The sequence below is a fragment of the Varroa destructor genome, unplaced genomic scaffold (genome assembly GCF_002443255.2).
Source record: "Varroa destructor unplaced genomic scaffold, Vdes_3.0 BEIS01000003.1, whole genome shotgun sequence".
Lineage (NCBI taxonomy): Eukaryota > Metazoa > Arthropoda > Arachnida > Mesostigmata > Varroidae > Varroa > Varroa destructor.
In genome coordinates this window covers 16,588,664-16,604,872 of record NW_019211456.1, presented here as the reverse complement: position 1 = coordinate 16,604,872, position 16,209 = coordinate 16,588,664, and the positions used below count along the sequence as shown (strand labels likewise).

The 16,209-nt window shown below is 39.4% G+C and overlaps 1 protein-coding gene across 3 annotated transcripts; it reads left to right on the top strand.

The window, feature by feature from the left end:
- The first annotated feature begins 6,610 nt into the window (after positions 1-6,610).
- LOC111248135 (DNA-directed primase/polymerase protein-like) lies at positions 6,611-11,134 on the top strand. Of its 3 annotated transcripts, XM_086984055.1 has the most exons (5): positions 6,611-7,247; positions 7,922-8,210; positions 8,698-8,964; positions 9,190-9,445; positions 9,798-9,967. In XM_086984055.1, exons 3-5 carry the CDS (start codon positions 8,756-8,758, stop codon positions 9,822-9,824), a joined length of 492 nt encoding a protein of 163 aa, XP_086840181.1. In that variant the 5' UTR covers positions 6,611-7,247; positions 7,922-8,210; positions 8,698-8,755; the 3' UTR covers positions 9,825-9,967. The 3 variants fall into 3 exon arrangements, with proteins under 3 accessions (XP_086840181.1, XP_022655673.1, XP_086840180.1); XM_022799938.2 differs by having other exon boundaries at positions 6,620-7,247; positions 9,190-11,134; XM_086984054.1 differs by lacking the exons at positions 6,611-7,247; positions 7,922-8,210 and having other exon boundaries at positions 8,824-8,964; positions 9,320-11,134.
- Positions 11,135-16,209: the final 5,075 nt, after the last annotated feature.

The window sequence follows — 16,209 nt, the reverse complement described above, 5'->3', positions numbered from 1 at the left end:
AGCCCTATGAGGAGTTCCACATTCTTATCAGGTCCCGATAATGCGTCGATCTCGTGTTGAAGCGATTCTCCATACTACAGCACACACAGGTTCCTGAGTTGTTCGACACGCTAGTGGCCAACTTCGCTAACGGTGCGTTCAGTTCTACATGGACGCATCCGACAGTCGCGCGCAAGCTTCGCAGGGCCATGATGTCTAATGGTGGCATTGTGTAAGGTGCTTTAATTAAACAGTAGTCCAATGTGTTATTGAAGTCGTTTTTTCTGCGTTCACTTTTACAGATCCTAGCCAGCCCGACAGATATGACTTATCCCACGGCCCCGTGCCTGTATTGGGGTAAGTCTAGAAAAAGTCTGTAAGCGACCAGAACAAGCGCTCATGCAACCATCCATAGGCATCCGCCACCTCCTAATCCATTGCGCAGGCCTCGAGTGGTAAATTCTATGGCAACGTAACTTTCCCCACACGTTCTAGTCGTGTCAGGTTCTTCGACCACTTCGTCCATCCCCCAGCTGACTATTCCCGTGACCTCAGCAATCCACTCTCTCTTCGCCAGGAATTGTAACGACGCACTAATGCCAACACAAATGCGATTTATTCACAGGATACTCAGCCATAACGACAGCAATACCTAGAAGTAATTATATTATTGGTGAAAGATATATACGTAGGATCCAACCATGTAGAAGCAACTGAGATAACAAAGTACGCGTCACACCCAATCTTTCAACCTCTCCTATAACAACTTTATTTTTTCTTTTACCTTGTTGATGATAGCATTTTTATATCCTTTCTTCCATGGCTTCGTTGTTAAGCTCACGAAGACACGAACGCCCTGAAGCGTATTCTACTTACCCTAGTGAATTATTACCATGTTGCTCTTGCAACCTCAAGTAACAAATTAATCGATAGGAGTTCCGTCCAGCTGTATTGCTGATCGTACTCCGAGGCTTGTGCGGATGAGGTACACAGAATTCATTTTGCCTAGTATAATATTGATCATCAGATCCAGATTCACGTTTCCTTTGCAATATCCTTCCGAACTGTACGTATAAGAAACATGATCGTTATCGTGGTTTTATCTACTATTTGCTTCATGTATAGTCCACCCCCTAAACTAGAGAGAAATCACTCTGACATGCAAGACTCGCTCGCCCCTTATAGCATGTGGCTTGAAAGCACATCATACCTGAGGCAAATTTTATCGGTATCGGTAGCTGTTTTTTCATATTAAGAGCGACAGTTAAAAGAAGCTATTACTCTCGACGCTTTTCACATCTGGCCTTACAGAGGTTCAATTGGTCCATACTATAGCCCCATTGTTGCTGGATATCTGTTTGCCTCCCTCGTTTTGCCGACATCATTAATATGGCGCGATTAGAAGAAGAGAACATTACGCTTGTAGGAAAAATTCAGTATGACATAACAACTTTTTACAATATTTCAACTGTTAATGCTGCGTGAAAGAAAATAATCCATCTCACAGTGACTATCGCACGAATCGCACTGCGTAAAACGTTCATATCGTAAGCAACAAATGACAGTGTCCTATGTAACTTTCTTTCCAGACAGACATACGTTTGCCATACCTGTATTGCGGGTGATGTATAGAAGTACGCCAAAAACCGTATGCAATTTGAGGTTTGACCAATATTTGGTAAGTATATCCTTCGATTGTGTGAAGCCGACGTAAATTTTTCAGTTCAAAATATTCTGACGAAGAATTAGGCTTAGAAGAGCTGAGATGGTACCTTACGTTCATACGCATGTTTTTGATCTATTTTTTCTTGACAAAACGACTAAATAGAAGCGATTCTGATTTTTCTTATCTATTCTATCTAAAGCAATCAATACATTTGAACTATTTCGTATCGTTGAAAACATTTCGATCAGTTAATCGATTAATCATCACCGTCGTCAACAACGACAGCCTTATTATTCCTGCAGGGAAATCCTCGAAGCGAACTGAGGTACATTTTATAATATCCCTTTTCTCGATGATAGTCCTCAATTGGCTGTCTTTAAGTATAAGATTAACTACTTAAGTACAATAGCAATACTATTGAACAGATGCTGGTAAAACATGCAAGGGACAGTAAAAGTACCGTGGCACCAACATCTTTTCTCTAATAAAAGGTTACCACAATATTTCATCTTACATTAACTGGGTTACATAACCTGAATTGTTCCCCGCTAAGATTTCTCAATGGAATTGAATCGTAAATATACCCTATGGGTTTGCTTTACGAAACTGCACTACCAATGGGTATGTGATTTTGGTTGTTTATTTAATGGAGCTAAACAGACTCGGTAGTGATTTCGGTTATCCTCATACCTTTAGCAGCATTGGATCTATAGAGCATACAAATTATACGCACTCTTTGATGCAGAAAAAGCGCACACTATTCTCTTTCATTAGAAATGGAAGCATCCTAGACTAACAGTAAGAGAGTCAGTCATAGTTTACTTTTATTTTAAACAGATATTAAGGCTCATAATAATATATCCAACAGATATAAAAAAAATTGTTATAAACTACGCGCTAAGTAAATCGCCATGTGACACAAAAAAGGTCTCCTCTCGACAGGGATCTTTGCAACCGGTCTGGCGTGCCTATTTATCAGATACTGTAAATAGTCGTTTATGAGTCGTTTTTGCGTGAGCTCAGAACGCCTCATTGCATATTTGGCACGCTAACAAGGCCCAACAAAACAAAGCTGCTATAAAAGCACAACGATGCTGGAGTCTCCAAAATGCCCATTATCTAACAATTAAACATTGTGTCTAGAATAGCCTATCTTTTACCCAACCTAATCCATGTATATATAATGCTAACCCGTTTTTGTTTACGACAATTTTTAAATTTATCCGCTTCCGATTACTTAAGCAAATCTTAAGACAGCCTCTTACGTAAACACTACCCTAACCCCTTTCCTGCCATTTTAACTTTAACGATGATTTACCTATATTCTACGAAAAGCCTTCCCTTGATAGCTAGTGTAGAGGCATTATAACGGTCCATGCCGTTAACGTGTACAGGAAGCAATCGGGTTACCGATTAATTCGCTCATTGTACAAACACCTTATTGCGCCTACAGGATGTCAACAAGATAGCCCCACTTAATATAATGGGGGGATAAAACTATCAGTAAGAGGACTGGCCAGAGCTTATTCTAAAACTTAAAATCGTTGTCAATTCGAAGAAAGAAATGGTGTTCATTCCTAGAGCGAAAGGGTAGCTGACTTTATTGCAAACAAGGGTCTACTTTTCAATGTTCTCGGTCAAGTATGTATCCGCATGAGATGTATACAAGCGCACCCATCTGCTTTGTCTAAAATGGTTGACTGTCGTTACATTAATACTATAGCTGAAAGGACCTCAGTTCTTTAGATCTATAGGATTGCACGCGGATACATCCATGCGTGTTATGCAATAAGGCGTTTGTCTTCTGCAAACAGTGCTTTCATTGCAACAACGTTGTACAAATTTCTAAACAAACAAATTTAACCCTAGGATTCTTAAGTTAATATACAATTGCAAAGACGCAAATTTAGAGAACACCGGAAATATATTTAAACCCAGATTTGTTTGTAGACCATCTCTAGCTTGATTAAGCGAGATGATAAGAACACTGAACACGTATTAACAAACATTGGACATGGGGGTTTATTCCCTTCACAGAAGGTAACTAATACGCGCAGTACGTAGTTGTCGCACGGTAGTCTTGTCGCGTATTTCTAAAGAAGGTCCTGGGTGTTCGCGTCAGCGTGAATTCTCATCACTCTCAAACTGTGTTTACATCGGCTTCATTAACGTGCTCACGCTTATCACTAACGTTATGCCCAGTTAACACATTATAGGCGTCAATCGATATCTTCCGGGTTTTTCAATCAAACCTATCAGTATGCGAAAGCTATTAAGTGCATGTTGTGTTTCCACAACGCAAAATTGCCTACTTTATTTACTTTTTTTTATAATTTAACAATATCATTTGCATATGTTTGTACAATAAAGTTTTAGTATACTAATACGGCAAAACGAGCGCACTTCTTGCCGCTGGTTGGCACTACCAAAGCACTTAGCCACCTTTTAAGAAACTGCTACGCAAAATTGTTGTTTGCCAAGCTACCTGAGCTTGCTGTACAGCCTCTGGGCCCATCACTGGATTGGATCAACTAGACACATATTTTTAAGACACGTCCTGCATAGAAGGACTAAGAGGGCCAAATCAATGCTCCTTTCAGACGTGATCGCCGATCTGCAGACTTCCACGAATCTTGAGGCTTACATTGGATGTTTACGCTGTCCGGTATGTGCTTGAGCGCAGTGCAAAAAAAAATAAACGCTTATGTGATTGGGGCAAGCCAATGACCTGCTTGCCTTGCCTGAGGCAAAACCCTTCTTATCTCCACATTTTAAGATAGCTGGTCATACACTGACCGTACGGTTTTTGTACACGTTAGTAGACTCTGCATTAGTGTAATGATATGAAACATTCTGCTGCTGGATGCACATTCGAGCTATCAGTGTTTACAATTTGATAAATGGACAGGGAATGCGGTGGCATATAGCATAATTATGGAGTCTGAGGGGTGCAGCCCCAAGTCGTTTGAATTAAGGTAGGTTACGAACACTTTTTTATTTTGTTTTGTATTTTACGCGATCTCGGCGCAGCACAAGTCAACAATTTTTGGTCTTTCGCAGCCGTCCAAGCAAAGTAACTGTTTGAGCAACTAAATCATATACATACACTTATTTCGTTCATAAAAATCGCGTATAACTTTTTTTTTTTATATTACGCTTAGCTAACAGCTTTAATACTTAAGTGCATTTCTACTCCTCTACCATTAACCGTTACGAAGTATGTTTTAAGAATAGAAGCACAACTAATATACGTTCAGTGCTACCACACCAAAAAGAGAATTGTACTGCCTGAACTAAATACATTTTACGTTTTTATCTAATGTAGACCCCAATTTATGTCGATTCGTCGGTTTAGAATTGTTGACTCTCTTTACCGTTTATCTGAACGTTGCCAAAGAGGACGATAGCATTTAAAGGCCGCACTAGACGGCACCAGCTGATAGTGATAAAGTGATATGTCTATACACGATTTAAGTTATCCTGGAAATAAATGGTTAAAACTTTTCTTATTAGGAACTGCAAATAAATATGCATCGCAACTTAATCCAGCCTAATGCGTTCACTTTAGCTGCTTGTAATCCCAGTCGCTAGCTAGCCTACCTGCTCAAGTGACAATGGCCAAATCAAAGATCCTCTATACATTATAGTTAGGTTTTTAAATATAGCCGACGCTGTTACGCGTACCTAGTTAAAGGCTTTTCGTAGGAGTCATTCTGATGTTCGACACATTGTGTTATCACCGTTAGCCACCGACCTCTTAGCGCGTATCTGGGCCTGTCTCTATTCACCTAGAAGAACGCTGACATTGAGGGCATCTCGTAGCTCGAGACAGTTTCGAAGTGACAGTCTTTGTTCGATGACGACTTTCAATTCCTGCGAATACTAGGATCTAGCGCATTGCCCCGTTCCAGGGCTAGTACTTGTGAATTAATAGGTAAAATTATTTATATTATTAAGTATATTATATAAAAGAAACCAAATCTGTGTATTTAGAAATGACAACTGCGCGCAATGATCGTCGAATGAGGTAAGCAAATGGCGTCAAAATAAACTGCGGGTAATTCCAAATAGACAATTATTCTTATGAGCACGATAGGGCGACGTCTTGATTATTCTGTCAGTTTAACGAAACAGGTAGATCACGAAACATAAATGGTTCTTAATCACGCGTGAGCCATAGCAATAAGTTATAACACATCGGTAACCTTCGAGAGAGTTTTTTTCCAGTCATAAAGTAATACACTTAAATCCAAGCAGTCGGCGCGCAACCTCCATTTGCGGTTTTGAAAAATACCTTCATATATCAGCATATCTGCTGGTGCAGATAGAATGAAGGCATAGCCGCTACGAGCTGGCAAATAGCAACCTAAAATAATTTGTTAGCATGATTTGTACGCACCTATCCTATACCCCTGTCGTCATCATGCCAAACAGATTCCAGTCGTAGCCCAGACGATACGAGAAATTTGTCACCATTCGTTCAAGTTGTGTTGTCGTATGGGACCCTGATGGAGCTCAAATTTTTACAGTGGTTGGTTTTATCAACACAAAAATATTTGTACAGCTAAACAGAGTACACGTATGCAGTTAAGAAAAAATGAGCTGACAATCCGCTTACGTACACTTAGCAGTGACATAAAAAAACGTTTAAATTATGGCTATTCTTTTTCCATTTGTAGAATTATGTCGTAATGTATTGTAAGCCTAACATTTGATGTAACAGTGGGCTTTTGCTCAACTACTGCTGACATGACTCATTGAATACTTTTCAAAGCAGAGTTCAAAGGCTAGACCAATTACCAACACACTGAACTGCCACTCACGCAGATTTGGCTGGTTTACGATGGTCAAATAAGCCAAAGCTGAAAAGACAGCAGCGATAACGACCTCAGCCATAAAACAGACGATTACTTTTCTTCCGACGTTCTTAGTCCCTATTTTCAAACTCTGAATCGAGCGGTGACAGGTGAATTATAAAATATTACAGACAAGCCTAGGCAGTTCGATATCACAATCGACTGTACAGGCCTTCAGATGAATTTCCGATTCAGATGTCCACCAGCTTTGTTCTTTTGATGTTTTTCGTCGTCGCCATCTGAACAAGGAAGAAGGTCTGCGATCAAAACAGGAGTGGCCGACGTCTGTGTGCTCTATTTTTGCTGCTACTGCACCAACCTGTTCCGCTGGTCAGTGTTCTTTCTTCTACACTGGTTGTTATGGCATTTGTCGAAGGTGACAACTAATAACCTTGACGGAAAGAAGAAGTAAGCTTGGCTTAAGCAGATATATTTTGTATGATCGTACTAGCGCGAACACCTAGCTATACACCATAGAGCGTCAGGCGTATATCTACCCTATGCGTTGAGTGCATTGAACTCTCTCTGGCGGTCGAAGTGAGCACTAAAAGCGGCCAGTTACCTGTGCACGGATGGACCCCACTTGTAGGCTTTGAGAAGTCATCAGCCTTACCACGTCATCGTAATCGCTTGACGGCAGATTGCTCATGTATTCGGTACAATGTAGACCCGAGGTCGGCTGGTTGAACCACTCCCCGGTCTACTGAATGGGATTTTCCTCTCAATACTGCTTGCACATCATAAAAGTGAGACTTGTGCCTATGCCAAGGGATAATCTTATGCATCCTTCACATCTGTTGTCAGTATGATTTACGCAATAATATATATGTGTTTGCTGACGAGTCATTACCGTTTATATTTTTTCTTTTCTTTTGCTTTTTGTAATTTTGCCAAGTTCTAGTGAGACGTATTTGGACAATATTGTAACACTATGAGAAGAGGTACCTGAAATATGGGCTACAGTCACTCGTAATTTTTCGTGCCTCTAAACGACAGGGATGAATGATTACATACAAATAAGCCCATTTTAGGCCCTTGGTTTTCCACGGTCGCTCGAGCTGTACTATTTGCTTGGAAGATAGGCTTGTATTTGATACGGCTTTTGTTTGAAGCCGTAGGACTGTTCATTACACAGTTTGTCATGGGGTGCCTTTGAACATATTGCGATTCGAGCAGAATATGTCAGGTTCTGTAGCAAAGTTTGCCCATTTTCTACATTTAACAGTTTTGAATGTTAAACGATACAATCGCACGTTTAAATACTTTCGCATTTTCAAAATTGGCCAACCACTGGGTATTTCTGCACCAAATTCAACAGTGTTTTTACCATATAATATTATTTTATTCTTACCACATTATATACTTTTATAGAAACTACCTACTTACTATTACAATTATTTTTATAATATTAATTTTACAGATTGGAGGGCCTTTGATTGCATCCTAAAACCAGCCCGCTGTCTTAGCGTGGTTTAGGCGTCCTTTCCCATCCCTCAGCTGATTGGAAGGTTTCTGAATTGGCGCGCGTAGAAGCTGTGGCGGTTTACGAAGTGAAGGCTTCTGGCATTTTCGAACATCAGACTGGTGCTCCTTTGCTGACAATCGTTGTGTATAGTTACAAATTACTACTACTACAGTGAGTTCAAAGTAAATTTGTCGTGATACGTACTTATGCAGTAACAGGCCTAACGAATTTCCGACAAAAAACAGTAAGTATACGATACAAGCGATTCTGGGTTTTATACACGCGGACAAAATTGCTGCCTCTTTATTGCAATGCAATCACATGACGAATGCCTTATCCATTTGGATATTATAAACTTATACAGAAACGGTCTGTATTCATTGTTCGTATATGTTATTTTCCTTAACAACCCTCCTTTCTTTTTTATAACGTGGTTTGAGTTGGTAAAAATTTTACATCCTTTTTATGTCGACCTACATGTTTGATATGAATGCAGGCTTAAACGAAAAAAGCCTCAGTTTGATATTTTTTTAACAGGCCGATTTAAGCTCTACCAATAGCAACGTATCACCATGCAGGTGAAGTGTTCCGAACGGCCTTACTAAAGCCTATAGAGACACGCGTAACTCTGTGGAAGCTTTCCCTAAGAACGTAGAGTTGTTGACACATTGGCTGCTTCGGCAAAAGCTGGCCGAATCGAACTAACGTTAGGCCATGTTGTTTACTTATAGAATGACACAATTCGAGAAATAAGTAACGGATTAGGCGCGGTGCTTCGTTCGAACGAAAATGGAGGAAGATTTACGGGCTGTTCTTCGCTGTAAGAAGCAGGAAAAAGCAATAGCTTTGTTCCAGTCTAGGAAGCAACGTGGAGAAGGTGTCTATTCATTTGAACTACGGTGGACCAATCCGAAATTTTCTGGCTGTCGAGCTTTTTTGGTCGCGCAGTGGAAGGCACTCTTTAAGCTAATGATGGAGCGTGTTCCAGAACAACGCAGGTGTGTGAGGCTTAGTATTTGTTTATATTTAGTAATTTATTAATAAATCTAATAAAAAATTGAGTGCACTGTTCACAATACAGCATATCCTAATCTTTTTTTATGCACCATAGTAGTTTTAGTATGAAACGGCCCCGTCTATTGCGTACTTTACTAAGACTTCTCTATTTTTTCCGTTTTTTTTTTCTACGCTAATTCGGTTAACACCTCTTGTGTTACTAAAAGGTATTATGAAATGGTACGGGAAGAAGCGGCATGTAAGCTTTACTTCGATCTGGAATTTAATAAACTCCTCAACCCGGACGTTAACGGAGATAGTCTAACGGTGAAGTTCGTTGACTTTGTTTGTGCGCAGATTACGTCACTCACCGGAATCAATGTCGCATACGAAGACGTTCTCATACTAAAATCAGATTCAGATAGAAAATACAGTGCACATCTTATCGTAAATGTCGATGAGATATGTTTTAGAAACAACCAGGTTTGCAAGCTGTTTGTAGATTTTATTATGGCATCCGAACAATCCCGAATTTTTTTTGTTAATACAGAAAATGAGAAAAAGATATTCTTTTGCGATATGTCTGTTTACTCGAGGAATCGAAACTTTCGACTATACAAGAACACAAAATATAAAAAAAATTCTTTTTTAACAGTCGCCGAAGTTGACCGTTACGTGAAGTCGCACGGTCTTACTAGTGACGAGGATATTTTTTATCATTCGTTAATTTGTCTCGATAGTACCGAGGGCAAACGAATTCTCTCAGACGATATTATACTCACCGTGAAAAAGACACTTCACCCTAAAGTTCAATCAAATGTATTTGACGATTTAGCTGCGCTTTTCGGTCAGGTCGCTATAGAGCCCAACATTACGGAAAGAGACCGACGAATGATTCTTCGAACGCCGACGCCGTTTTGTCGACTGGATAAGCTCATGGCAGAAAAGGTTGCTCCGTACGGGGGCCGCGTACAAAAGGTGGTCCACTACCGTAACACTAACGTTCTGTTATACTCATTTATTGGATACAATTTTTGCAAAAATCGTGGCAGAAACCACCGGTCAAATAAGGTGTACTTCCATGTTGACCTTACTCTGCCAGGCTACGCGCAAAAGTGCTTCGATTATCAGGATTGCTATGGTTACATGTCGGCGTTTGAGCCAATCCCAAAAATCGTAGCTGACGAATCTTTGCAAATACTGAAAAAACTTGAAAGTGATACGAAAACGGCTGGCAGTGAAAAATCGCTCATTGAAAATGTAGCAAGTGGGTTTCAACTAGTTGAGTGTGGTACTACTGCAAAAAGTAACGATGAAAAATGTCTAGTCGTAGACATAAAAGGACGGTCTTGACTCACCGAAAAAGGCACCGAACAATTTAATAGCATGACATAGCATCGAGCAGTATCATTCATCTTAAATACAGTTCACGCAGCGCCTTTGGGACAAATCAAAGGTACAACCACAGCCCAAGGGCCACGAACGAAAGTGACCAGTGTGTAACAAATCGCTATTTTCGTACTCGTCGATTGGAATCACACCCCAGTTCTTGTGCTGAGATAAATCGTTTTTACCACTTATTCTGTATTTGTGTGGACAGTTGTGTCCTCGTTTTATATGGGACAGTTAGGACCTTTTTTGTGAGCTCAACTCGGAAGTACCCTTAAAAAGAATTGCTTTAATAAGGACTAGTGGTTAACCTGAACTTAAGTTTGCCTTGATAGGAAAATCGTTTTCGCGTGCTATAGAAACGCTCGGGAATGCTTCTGTGGTATTTTTAGACTAGCCGTGCATTAGGAGAAATCAGCCGATTAACTGATGCAAATAAATTTTAATAACAACGCAACGTTAATTTCAATGCAAATAACGGCCGCCAAGCGTTAGGAGACAAACCGGTTAGCTAGCTGCAATTAATCTATGGCAGGAAGTGAACTTTTACTTCTAATGTTTGTACTTAAAAGGAATATTCATTGAATTATGCTTCAATGTGCCATTTATAACACATTATCCATAAACCGTTGTGGGATGTGATTTTGAATGGACATATTAAAGAACAAAAGGATCTCTGCTTGTTAATAAATATATTTTAAGAACCTACTAGCTATAAAGTTAGCCAGAATTAATAGAAAAGGTGGTTGTAATAAAGTTTATCTACATATTATGACACTATAATTTTGTAAAATTGTTGTCTTTCTTTTCACAGCGTATAGCCCGTTGCTGTAAATCTGTCAGCGGACTGCGATTATTCAGCTATAAGCATTTGCACTCATTGAAAAGCAGTTCTTATATTAAAATAGCTTTAATCGCTTCTAAATTGGCGTCGAAATAACGGATGTTTCTGGCAACAAGTGAATAAATTGTCAAAGGTCACCGATAGCTGGAACACGTTCTTTATACGAGCCATAACTCTGATATGATTTTAGTTAACACATTTGACGAAAGCTATCATCAAAATTATTTTTCGGTAAGTAGTTTTATATACTTTTTTTTAAACTGGATTTTACTTGAGATAACTCATATCATATAATACATGAATGCTGATGGCCTAGTAATGGCAGCCAGCTGTTTTAGCGTCTGCTATGCTCATCTCTATGGCTCTTAGCAAAAATGTTTTGTTTCGTCCTTAAATGGTCAAGAGAAGCCATTGTGACGCGAAGAAGCTGGTTATTTTTCGGGTTACTTTTTCTTTGTAATTTGTTCAGTGTGCAAAATTAACGAATAAACCATCTCAAATACCAGTAATATAGTCATACACCATTTGATAAAAGTTGATATTTAAATTGCTTGAAAGCATATATCATACCTAGTATTATAATCGCTTCGTATTCAGGACAACCGCTAATGTCGAACTAGTTTATTTGCGCTTCCCCTAAGTGTGTAAGTGTACATACGCTATGCTGGCCTATTTTAATTTAGCCTCAGAACTTAACAGAACAATAAATTATAGGCACAAATGAAAACTGCGACAGCCTACACATCACCTTCCTTTGCCGGCGACCTAAGCGTCAAAAGCTGCCAGTAATTGTATCTGAGGATGAATAGGTGAATCACCTTCATCACAATCAAGCACAGCCACAGGGATATACCTTTTTATAAAGCTAACAGGGACGCCAGTGAGGTTAGGTGTTTGCATAGCTAAAGCACGTAGGCTACAGAGCGCACCCGTCAGCTACACAACATACTAATATATAGACAAACCTGTTCACGACGTGTCTATACGACGTCTTGCGCATATGTGGGCACTGTTTACTCGTAAAGAGTTTAGTACTTCGATTGAGCCTGGCTTTCTTTCTATTTAGGAACAAGGTTTTCATGATCGTATCTGCACACTGAGATAAAATTTGCTGAATTCTGCATGCACACATTCATTTCCGAGAATGTAAAAATACTTCTGGACATTATTGGCCGTTGGCAATCAAACAGAACATCTTACTCTAAAAGTCTGTACTCCGTTGTATTCAATGATACGGTTCATGGCAACACGAAAAGAGCCACTCGCAGCTTACTGGAACAAATTGTGTCAGGTAGATGCAAAACGTAATCACCATCTTGACTACTGACCCCGGTATCTGAACTCAAAAATCAGAAAGCTTCAGAGATGAATGCGTACACTTGTTGTTGGCATATTGCAAAGTAACTTAGCCAATATTTTCAATCAAGAGACTCGCAGTGACCGCGAACGTGCCTTTTGAAAGAAACTAGGGCGTCAAAAGTAAATACGGGAATCAACACCCGGTGAATGTTATGCACAAACAAACCATTAATAAAAGAGTACATGTTTGTAATTACCAAGATGTTGTCACTAATAACTGTTTCGCTCAGTGACGCCTAGTTATGAGCGTAACCACAATCATACTCGAGTGTTTACAAAGATGGATCATGATGATCAAAAGACGAATTCGTTACTGAGTTGTATAATAATTAGCCGGATTACACTGACGGAGCATAGCTGAGCACTTTTTAGATGAGTGAAAATTATACATTTTTACAATATGTAAAGATGTACAATTGGAGTGCCCATCTAAGGTCGTAAGACCTTAGTTCGGCACCGGCTTAAAGCGAAGGCGTAGAGACGGGTCCGTAGAAATGATTCAGTTAAGCTCGCAAAAAGCTGGTTTGGAAGGAGCTTCGTACTTTTTCAGGATGCCATTGATAGGTAAACGTTCGGTTGATAAATCCTATATGCAGGTAATCAGATAGGCGCATTAGCCACTACCTCAGAGCGTACCTGATGCGCTTTTCAAGAAAGGAAACCGATCTCATGCGTGACACGGTGATGCCTTGAGGGCAGTGGCACTGTGAGCCATCAGCCTCATTAAGATTCATCCACCAGCTATTCTTTCATGTCCAGTGCAGTAAGGGCAATGTACCTTGCCCAGTCTCAAAATGAATATAGCCCTCATCGCCTTAGGGTATTTTCAGCCGCTGCTATCAACGCCGGCTATCTGAGCAGTGTACGCGTGAATAGCTGCCTATAGAAAAACAGACCAGAGTTGAGAAACAACAAGGTGTACTTGTCGTAGACTTCAGATTGCTCTTAATCCAGGTCGTATTTTTCGAACGCACACTATAGAGCACATGTAGAAGCGTTAAAGTTAATCTTTAATAACCTTCTTGATGATGTTATTTAGGTCAAAAGGCTGCCGATGGTGACACCTCTATGGGACCCCTCTCCTACGCAACCAACCTAGGTTAACCGTCTAATGAGTCGGGCCAACAAAATATTTTTTTCGACTTGTATGCGTAAATGCCCAGATTTCGATATGAAAATTAAAATGCCGTTTACCATTTTTTTTCTGTTCGCTTTTGCGCAAGTAGGCTGGAAAAGTTTATCTGCTAGCCCCACCTGTGTTCAGAAACTAAATAAGGATTCGTAGTCTAACAGGGGGGATTCGAGGTACGATTATATTAATTTTTTTATGTTGATTTCATCTTGCCACGGATAAGCAGGGCAATTAATAAGAATTGCTGCCTTAAAATATTAGCCCAGTGTATTTATATACACTTCATACGCCGTTTTCCGAATAATTAGTATGTTAAGAATTTATGATTTGACTTCCCAGTTAGTTTGCCGCTAACATGTACGTTTCAATACAATGGCTGTGCGTCGAAAACTCTTCAGGTTGATTAAACTTTCGTTAATCTTAGGAACTCTTCCCTTGACTAGCAATCTGGCAATTAGCAACACGTGTCCTCCTTAACATGACATCAGTACCTAATTCATCCTTCTCGCGCCCAGACGACGTTTGCACAGCTTCCCAATCAATGTCAGTAAAACCGCTAGCTCTATCTTGTGGTTTCTTTGTAAAGCCAGGCTTTTTCGATAGAATTCGTTTTATAGGTAACTTGACTTTCCTAATAATCCGGTGTTAACAGGACCAGTGGTGGCTTCGTATTTAAGACAGCGCAATGTATTGAAATTACATAAGTTAAGTCTTCCATATCTTATCATGTACTCAATAGAGTCTCTGAACAAACATTTTATAACTTTTGGCTTTTCATATATTTCATCTGAAAGAAAAACAAACAATGCTCTGGGCGAATCCTTTCCTCGCAAAAAACTGACAGGTACGGATCATGCTACAAGCAGAATCACTCTAAATCATTAAAAACTTTTTACCGCTGTAGTTCCGAGCAGCAAGTGGGTACATTACTTTGGGTCTGCAAGAAGCTGTCACTGGGCCTGTAAGGACAATAAATTAAAATTTCATTTAAGCGAGCTGCCGTATGCATCGTTTTACCATGAAGAGCTCGCAAAACACGTACGCTAAAAGCAAGGTAATTTTATTCAACTAAATCGAGTAAACATTGTTGATTGTTAGAGATTGCTTAAATTGGATAATGATGTTGTTCATTTGCATACAAAGTATATTTGTCCATGTTCATAAAAGATGTAAAACCTAATCGGGTGCGAAACCAACTTGGTCTCAATCGTTCTCGCTTTGTCGTATATTATTTAGGTTTTTAGCATAACTGAGTTTTTCTTAAATTTTATAGAAGGTCGAAGTCCTCAAATCGTGAAAAATGATATCCCTACTTTGGGAAGCCCAAAAAACATAAAAAAATTAATCATTACGACAAAAGGATGACAATACCTATGCATCATACATAGAGCCATACTACAGTTGACCATAAGCAAATGAGATATCGGGAAAGTAAATCGATAGATAAACAATCGGAAATCTATTGACCATTCTGCGCACATTTATGTAACATAAACCAGTTGTTTTGTATAGCACAAGCGTGATAACAGCTTGGCCTTCTTGCGACGATCTCTCTTGGTAACTGAATATGTCTCTCTCTGATGTACCTGTCTTAGGTTTGTATAGACAATTCATTCTAGCTAGATATCTTTTTTGATGCAAAAATTGACCAGGAAAACGCTGTGCAATTAGGTTTTCTACGAGGGGTTTTGTGTCCACGTCTATGTATCTTCGAGGCTCTTTTTAGGACCATATGGCCCGGAAAGTTGCAGCCACCAAGAAAAAAGTGTTGGCAAATAAAGTGATCAGCAGTTGATTCGAGGTTTCCTTTACCTGTTGAAATGAGTAAACAGAAACTTTCTTATACCCACTCTATATCTCTATATAGCCCATCTTAGTATATATATATATGTATAGTCTAATTTCCAGGATTTTAATTATCCTATTTGAGAACACAGCCTTGGCCACAATATCCTGTATAGGCCTTCCTTACTGCCGTAACAATGCAGTTTTGAATTATCATTCTACAAGGTTTTCAATACTGCATTTGGCTCCAGCATTCATAGCATGGGCAGCAAGATTAAGAAATCATTTTAATACTCAAGGCTTTATTGTCCAGATTATAACATAATCCATTTTTCAAAAAAAACTGGAAAAAAATTGCGTGAAGTGAGCGGCTGTAATACATTACCTCTTAGCCGGGTTTCGATAACGACACTCATTTATATATAGAGAGTGAGATCATATCCTTTGTAATTTTATTCTTTTCCAAATACTGGATGCTGGGATATTTTCCGAATACTGGGAGCATCAGTTTGCTTCATAACTGTTCTTCTCATTATGGGATATTACAATCTAAGACTGCTTAAACATTAGCAAGAATACTCTATACAAGTGCTTTTCACATAAAACTGTTCGTTCGCTTGGCATGCCAGTTCGCTGCCTATGCAATCATATTTTCAATAATGATAGTCGTTTAGAAAGCCCGAGATTAATTACACTCTGCCTTACGCTTTCGTTTCGGAGACGACCTACCACGATCAT